The sequence below is a fragment of the Primulina huaijiensis genome, chromosome 15 (genome assembly GCF_012295235.1).
Source record: "Primulina huaijiensis isolate GDHJ02 chromosome 15, ASM1229523v2, whole genome shotgun sequence".
NCBI lineage: Eukaryota > Viridiplantae > Streptophyta > Magnoliopsida > Lamiales > Gesneriaceae > Primulina > Primulina huaijiensis.
This window is the reverse complement of record NC_133320.1, coordinates 16,048,402-16,057,447: the sequence shown is the minus strand read 5'-3', so window position 1 is coordinate 16,057,447 and position 9,046 is coordinate 16,048,402. Positions and strand designations below refer to the sequence as shown.

The 9,046-nt window shown below is 34.4% G+C and overlaps 1 protein-coding gene across 2 annotated transcripts; it reads right to left on the bottom strand.

The window, feature by feature from the left end:
- Positions 1 to 565: 565 nt before the first annotated feature.
- On the bottom strand, positions 566 to 3,306 carry LOC140958285 (uncharacterized). 2 transcript variants are annotated; one of them, XM_073415673.1, is made up of 4 exons: positions 3,072 to 3,306; positions 1,618 to 1,943; positions 1,238 to 1,444; positions 566 to 1,130 (listed from the first exon to the last, which is right to left on the bottom strand). In XM_073415673.1, the coding sequence occupies exons 2-4, from the start codon at positions 1,873 to 1,875 to the stop codon at positions 834 to 836; spliced, it is 762 nt and encodes a 253-aa protein (XP_073271774.1). In that variant the 5' UTR covers positions 1,876 to 1,943; positions 3,072 to 3,306; the 3' UTR covers positions 566 to 833. The 2 variants fall into 2 exon arrangements, with proteins under 2 accessions (XP_073271774.1, XP_073271775.1); XM_073415674.1 differs by having other exon boundaries at positions 1,618 to 1,940.
- Positions 3,307 to 9,046: the final 5,740 nt, after the last annotated feature.

The following is a 9,046-nucleotide window of genomic DNA, read 5'->3' as shown; positions in this document are numbered from 1 at the left end:
ACAAGCAATCCGTGCAACAGCTTGCGTAAGCTGATGCAACGAGCACGATCAAGATGGTAATCACGACTTCAATCCTCGTGTTATTCATTGTAAGCAATTTTTATCACAAATGGGCGGTGTTCATGTAGTGGATTTTTATGTGGAGAACCGAGTATTTTTCTAGAAAAGGTACATTTCTTACATCTGATTAATCAAGTGAGAATATAAAGTACAACATATACAAGAAGGTATTAGATTTTCAATCAATGAGAAAATGGAAGATATCATGACAATTGAACTCTCTGGGGACATATTGCACGCACAGCAACAGCTCTGCCACTTAAAAGGCTAATCTTTTCTTGTTTGGCTTGCGTTCTTGAGCTTACACGTAACGACATCTAACATCAGCACCTCTAGAGAAGTCGACACCCACCTTAATTCAATCGATAATGGTCATCTCTTCAACTAGTCAACTCTTGAACGAGAGCATCGATATTAGGCCATATGTCCAATAGGGAAACCGACCCATAAAATCAGTCTTCTAGGTGGGAAAACCCGAACATGGGACATGTAACAAGCGAAGCAATTACCAATTTAATTTCAATTATAAATCTAAATTTTCACTGAAAAGAAGTACATTATTACATCACAATGCTAACAATTTGCTGTATGGAAGTAGAACTTGGAACATCACGATCTCAATTGTGTTTCCTTATATGCATATATTTGCTTCATCAATCGGACCATTTGGTGTCTGTCAAACCAACAAAAACAATGGCCACCAAAGAGAGTTGGGGGCTTGTGGTCGACCCCTTAAGTTAAAAACAGAGGGATAGGTCTGAGTTTCTACCATATCACTTACAAACCTGTTCCTCAGAAAGCCATTTTTGCACCGCCACCAAGTCAGGTAGAACTACAGCACCAGATTTCCTCCAAATTTCTGCATCCGGTATCTTAAACCGATCTAGCAATAGGGCGTGCATTCCTACGCTCTTCGCAGGCAAACAGTCCTTGCGCATACTGTCTCCAACGTGAAGAGCTTTTTCGGGAGCTATATTTCCAGCCCTCTCCAGTGCTATCTGATACATTCTTGGATCTGGTTTCTCAAAACCTTCGAGACCCGAGAACACGCCAAAGTCCCACTCGGATCCCTGAAATCAAAGGTATAACGAATTAAACATAGAAAGCAAAAGAGATATTTTATATTCCATGAAGCCTTTCGGACAAAATTCAAATGATATTATTCCTGCATCTTTACCTGATGTAAACCCAACGCAGGTAGTATAACATCCTGATACCGATACTCTGCATTGCTAACAATTCCAACAGTTATACCCTTCCCTCGAACCCATCTTAGGAAAGGCTGTGAATCTGGGAAGATTGCATAAGGCGCAGAAGAACCAAAGGTTGAATATATCCGCCTGAAAATCTTCTCGAATGTCTCTTCATCATATTCATATCCAGCCTGCCAGGAAACACAATAAAGTGCTAGAAACAGAACTTTTTTTTTTATAGGAAACAATTTTTATTAGAATAATGGATTAAGTTACATAGAGGCGGATGAGCATAAAGTGCTAGAAACAGAAGTTGTTAAATCTCGAGTCAACTTATAATTCTATTAAGCGCATGAAATTTTACCTGGACAAAAGAATTACGCACACATGTCTTCCACCAAACAATATTGGGCATCTTTTCAGAAAATCCAAAACACGGATGCTTCCTTGCCATCTCTGTATAAGCAAGTTTAAAGCCCTCATGTACTCGTTTATAGTCAGGGCATGGAAGTCCAATTGATTTAGCTGCCATACAGTAGTAATCACCAAGTTCTCCCTTGTAAGCCATTAGCGTCCCAGTAACATCTACCGTGATACAGCGTAGCTTTGAGAGCATAGACATTCTCAATATATAAAAATTGTCCACTGGGAAATATCTGCTTGGACTAACCCCACATTCCCACTTACCTGCTGTCCCAGCAAAAAAGGGTTAATACATCAAGATAATGATTTATTCTGGGAGGAGACAATGAAACATAAAAACCTTTGGCGAACCATGGATGATTATAAAGAAGATTGCCAAACAATTCAAAAGATCAAATCAAATGGCTTTCAAACATTGTTCAGATTCGAAGTCGACATTTTTTAGCCCGGGTCCTTGTCACATTGTTAGCTATCACAACTTTTACCACATGACGCCACAATTAAGTTTACAAAATCTTAGACTCTTCAACCCATGTCCCTATATTCAGGATAATGACTTATTCGGGGAGGAAAAATGAAGATGATGAAACATTAACATTTCATAAGAACCATACACGATGTTGAAATAAAAAGATTGCCAAAAACAACAAAGAGGAACAAATTCAGCCACTTGATCATCGTTTACATTCAAGGTCAACATATTTTACCGAAAATCCATTCCCCATTATTTGCTAGAAACACTAGCACAAATTTTTCATTGACAGCTAGCGAGCTATCACAAATTCAACCAAACTCTATCGCTCTCAAAATCTCAAAATCGTAGATTTTTTAACCCATGTTCCTAAATATCAAGATTTTCAATTTTCGTCACTCTTGTTAATTTTCAATAAATTTATACAAGATTGACTCTGTTATGTATCGAACAGATCTAAAGTTTATTTCTTTCAGCGATTTGTGCTGCTATCGTTCTCAATAAGTTAAGATTATGGTCACCGACATAACAAAATATAATTCAGATGCAACGATTCGTTTCTTGGGAAGTTTTATGTGGACTAAATACGAGCAATTCCTTCTATCATAAGCTTCGATTAGCACACATTTCTATCGTTCAGCTGAAAGGAAAAATCCCAAAACCGATCGTTTTTAATTTTGCTCAAATAATATCCGTTCAAACGTTTCCCGAATCATTGAGTAGCTCTACAACTCTTCTATATCAAGCTCAAATCGAACAAGGGTCGTTCAATTTCAAGCTCCAGAATTGCTGATAATGGGGTAAACAGAGTTAGACCGCAAAATAATCAAAAAAAAAATCAAATATCCAGAAACCCAACAGATGAAGCAACGAAAATCAGAAGATTGCATTGAAATCATCACGAATCTAACTTTACGGCTCACCTGGGGTTCATCCTTTTCTACGTGGACTCTCCATGGAAATAGGTTGATTCCAACAGAAGATAGCTGGTGATATGGCGGCGGAGGAGGTAGCAAATGTGACCGAAGGAAGCTTAGAATGGAATGTAAGTTGTAAAACATGGGATGCGTTTATATTTGCTACGGGTAATCGAGCCGTGGGCAAATACTGGTAGCGGCCGCCCGCTGATTTTTAAAATTGATGTCCTTCGATAATTATTTAATTGACACTTACAAGCTTTGATTTTATAAGCAAAATTATTGCATAGGCCGTGAATAAAATTATCTCGTAAAATAGTTCTATTGAAAGAAGTTAGATTCTGTTTACCATAGTAGCATTGAAATAAAATCCTCAATGTGAACCGGAATAAATACGAAATAGTTGCTACACTAGCTTATTGTGAGACGCATTTGCATGGTCATGGGCCTCGAGCGTGATAGAATTTGTATTAGAGACAATCACCTACAATAGGATTAGAGATAAGTAATAATATGCAGGATAAGGTACCTACAATAGGATTAGAGATAAGTAATAATATGCAGGATAAGGTACAACATGTATGAGAACAAACTCTTATTTATGTTGTGCGAAGTGCTACCTACAGTCATGGAGCCTTTTTTTGAACATATGGACCACCTCTAGATTCTCAATACTAGTGGATTGAGAGATCAAGCCGTGAATGTTATATTATTTTTCTGAAATGAGGGGATTGTGATACCCTACCTCATTTTGATTAGAAAAATATATTTGAATTGGTTTATAAATGGTTGTAATAGAATATTTAACAACTCGAGTTATCATATCTGTAAATCAATGACGAATACAAAATAATTGATATAGACGTTTTTTTATACAATCGTGCTTGTGGAGACTAGATTCAAGGCGTGATCACAAAAACCAGGCAAATGAAAACTCGAAATAAGATGGGGTTGCGTCATTAAATCTCTCTAACTGGAGCAAAAGTACTCATCGTAATCCGTCCACTCGTTGAATAAAATTGTTCATGAGAACGAATTATAGGGATATAACTTGGTAATCAAAATAATTCAAACAAAAAATATCTGATTATTCTATTTATAGCACTTGATGCATTGCATACATAGTGAATTTTAATGTAAAACATAGGGAAAATTATTTTTTATTCTATTAACTTGTCCAATTTAGGGTTTTGGTCAAATAAGTTGTTAAAGTTTGGAAATTGGACCAATAGCCTAAAGTTAAATGCGAGGACTTGGAATTTTAAAGCGCAAAACATGTAAAAAAAAAAAAAAAACTCAAAACTATTAGTTCAAAGCTTATCAACAAAAAATCTAAGTGTTAAAGCTCGATTTCCCAGCTCAAAGGTACTCAATTCAGCTTATTAGAGCCTGATGTGGTACAAACTCACGACAATCATAGTGAGACAACTCTAGGGTGCAAACCCCAGCTCATGGATCTTAATATCTAGTTCAAATAAGCTCATCCCTATTGTCTTAAAATGACAAAAAAAAATGTAGCCAAGTGATGAGCTAGGAATTGGACATCTTTATGGTGTAAAAGATGGCCCTTAATAAACCAAGTGACCTTTGAAGTGGTTGAGTACATTGACCATCATGGAGGTTGTTTGGGCTCCAATTTTTCGGCCATATATGGCCCTTGATATGCCATTTTTATCCTATAAATACCACACATGGCCTACACAATTCATACTTCAAAAAGCCTCCACAAACTCACCAAAATTTCGACCCCTTCATTCGAGAAAGTTGTTGTGCCCTTAAATTTTGGGCAACAAGTAGCATTGTATTAAGGTGTTAATCTGTCCAAATAATAAATTATAGTCAAGCCAAGAAGTTTCCTAAAGAGTTTAGCAACAATAAAATTGAAATCGAGCCTCATTCGAATCGTCAAAGTTTGGCATCCTCAAGCAAGTAGTTTCCAAGATCGTGTGCTTCTAGTCGAGTTCTACAACATCTAACCAACATTTTAAGGCATTATTTTTTAAATGTCCCTTACTTTTAAATTAAAATAATTACTAGGAAGGTTTTTTTTTATAAATATTTTTTTTCTAACTTAAAAACCATCCAACATAAATAAACTAATATTTAAAAATCTTAAAAGAATAAAAATTCATAAATTCTCAACCATAATGTAACGTCCCAGATTCGACGACTGTCCACACTGTACCAAGACGAGTCTTTTCACCGTACTTATATCCTCACTCACACGCACCCTAGGAAACTCCCAAGAGGTCACCCATCCCAAAATTACCTCAAGTCAAGCATGCTTAACTTTGGAGTTTATATGTGATGAGCTAACGAAAAAAAGATGCATCTTCTTGATATGAGTAGTACCAATCAAATCATTTAAGCCCTCCTTAACTGCACAGTCCCATAACTGAATAGTTTTGGAATCTCTCTCATTCCGGTACGAGATCGGTTCATTCATGCTTCCTTCGCCAAGAAGCCTGCTAGGAGCCGCTCATTGTCCGTGCAACCTCATGGCACCGGCAATCACCACTCGCCCTCTTCGGCCCGGTGCCTCACATGCCCACCAGCTTCCGCTTGGTTAGTCCCCGAAACACACCGTACTAGGAGAGGTCGACTCTGATACCAACTGTAACGCCCCAGATTCGATGACTGTCCTCACTGTACCAAGACGAGTCTTTTCAGCGTGTTTATGTCCTCACTCACACGCACCTTAGGAAACTTCCTAGGAGCTCACTCATTCGAAAATTACCCCAAGTCAAGTACGCTTAACTTTAGAGCTCTTATGTGTTGAGCTACCGAAAAGAAAAAGCACCTTCTTGATATGAGTAGTACCAATAAAATCTTTTAAGCCTTCCTCAACTGCACAGTCCCATACCTGAACAGTTTTGGAATCCCTCTCATTCCGGTGCGAGATCGGTTCGTTCATGTTTCCTTCGCCTAGAAACCTGCCAGGGGCCGCTCATTGTCCGTGCAACCTCATGGCACTGGCGATCACCCACCGCCCTCTTCGGCCCCAGGCCTCACATGCCCACCAGCTTCCACAATATCCTACTAACTCTCGAATGATAGAAAGTTATCTATTCCGGACATGGTGTGTCAGCTTTATGAAAACAAGAGCTTAAAGTCGCAAAAACACATGAAACATTAAATTGACATTTAGTGATACGTTGAACAACTGAAAGTGACATGTACGTTATGTCGAATGATAGTACAGATGATCATTATAAAAAAATCCGATCGTTAGAGCTTTTCAAATATACACACACACACACACACACACACATGAAAATTTCAAAGAGCAGAAGACCACTGAAACTATTGAATCAACAAATTTCTCTTAGAGCTGCATATTTTTTTAAGAATTTGAGTACACTCAACTTTTCAATCTCAAGTTGCTCGCGTAACACACTCTTATCAATTTATAACAGATCATTAGGAATCATTTTGTGCTATACTCAAGTCGTGAAGATTGACCGTTGGGATATTTTACTGTTTTATGGTGAATCGAAAGTTCTTTAACATCCAGATTTGTAAAGTGGTAGCTAAGAATTTCGGCTTAGGCAATGAAAAGTCTTAGCTGAAGTGGATATTTACGAAACGTTGTAAAATCAAAGTCTTTCAGTGGAAACCTACCTAAGTGGAAGAATGATTGACACAGAAATTTTATCTCCAAACATTCATAAAATACTTGTATTATTTCACTACGCACTTTACATTGCAATTAATTTTTCAAGACGTTTCTTGTTAACCAAACAAAGAACTCGATTTCATGAAAAAAAATCATAAACAAAAAAATTTTTTGAAAATAAAAAATATGTTACACATAAACAAACACACAATACTTATATCTTATATTATATACCAACACGTATGTACCAGGACGCCAAGTAATATAAGGTGCCTTGCATGAATTACACGTGAAGTTTTGAAATATTCTGTATATCTAGATATTCGACAAAATGTAATAAAGAACTAATTTAAATAAATGAGACAGATTGAGCAATATGATATATAATTATAGAATAATTGAAATAGCTTATCCTCTCGTTAAATAAGTTTGTATAATTACCAAAAAAAACGTGTTTCAATCATAGAGTTCTGTTTCCGATGAGAAATAATATTGTAAGACTATGTTTGATGTGTAAGATAGGATAATTAAAGTATTAGTAATTAGAGTGATTAAGAAATGAGAGATATAGATTAATAATATGGTGGGATAAATAACATGGTGTTTGGTATGATTTTAAAATGATTGATTAATTTTGTAAATTTTATTTCAATGACCAAAATACCCCAAGTGTTAGTTAAATATATATTCTTAAAATAATTAGATAAATAATTAAATATTTATAATTATAATTTACATTTATTAAAATTAATTTAAATATATTTATTAAAATTAAATTTGTAAATATGCATTTACTTTAATAATTAAANAAAATTTAATTTAAGATAGATTTGCATTACAATTTATTTTCTTTAAAATGATTGAAAATAATAAAAATATATGAAATTTATTTTTAAAAAATATAATAAAAATTTAAATATTATATTAATTATTAAATTTTCACTAATTTTAATTTTCATATTATATTGAAGAAAACAAGTCAAGGGTATTATGGTTAATATACAATCTTATCATTATCACTATTCAAAAATTATACATTATCACACTTTTGAGGAGGGATATTTAATCACACAAATAACATAAATAATGAGGGCTTTCAATCATAATTAAGGACCTCCATGTTAAATTAAAAATGAACCAAACATGAGATAAGTGATGATTATTTAATAATCACATAGCCTAAATCTATTTTTTATATTAGAAGTTAGGAAAATGTTGGATTATATTTTGCATGATAAATTACAAAAGTACATCTAAATTCAAGTAGATTACTTTTTTTTTTATTCTCGATTACATTTAAAAACAGAAAATGTCATCATCGTGTGTCAATTTAAATGTACATCTAACATTACAATAAAAATTATTATTATCAGTCACACTTCCATTATAAGATAGAATAGAAACTCGAATAATCTATTATTATCTATTAAGTGAGAGACTCTTATAGAGTTATAAATTTTATTAATGATGATGAAATCTTTTTGTTATACCTAAAGTGAAATCCGCAATAAAGGAGAAAAAATAATTATTATTTAAAATTATTCCAATCATTTATTATTTTATTTTATTTCTTTTCATATATATATTTTTTGTTAAAAAAAATTCAATTTAGTTTAAGATTGTAAACACAACAAAAATATAGAGTATGTCTATTGTGAGACGGTCTCACGAATCTTTATATGTGGGACGGGTCAACCTTACCGATATTTACAATAAAAGTAATAATATTAGCATAAAAAGTAATACTTTTTCATGGATCATCCAAATAAGATATCCGTCTCACAAAATATGACCTGTGAGACCGTCTCACACAAGTTTTTGCCAAAATATATACATTTATATTACATCCACAAAAAACACTAGTGTATAACAGAAGATCAGATCAACATGAGTATATTGATTTATCAATCGAAAATATTATTTTAATCACAACGCAACCTTCAAAAATTCATCCAAATCTTCCCATCACCGCTGCAAAGGTGGCGGAAGTCCAAAACAGCTTCGATAGCACGCCATATGGCATGGATCGTCATTTGAACCAGGACATCTGCTGTAGCACTGACGAACGCATTGCATGATCGGGCCGATAGGCTCTTCATACCACCGTGCATCCGCACTTGTTAGAAACATAAGCAGTAGTATAACCATGGCCATTGTGAATACAGACTTCGAACCCTTCATTTTCTTGAATTTTTGTGTTGAATTTTGTTAGAAAATGATCAATTTATGTGTGGGAATATTGATTAATTACGGGCATTGGATTTTTCCTTATTTATTAATTATCAATTGGATTGTTTCTAATGTAGGTAATACATGAATAGTTAAGATTTTTGGGAGATATTTAGTTGATTTTTGGGGATTATGT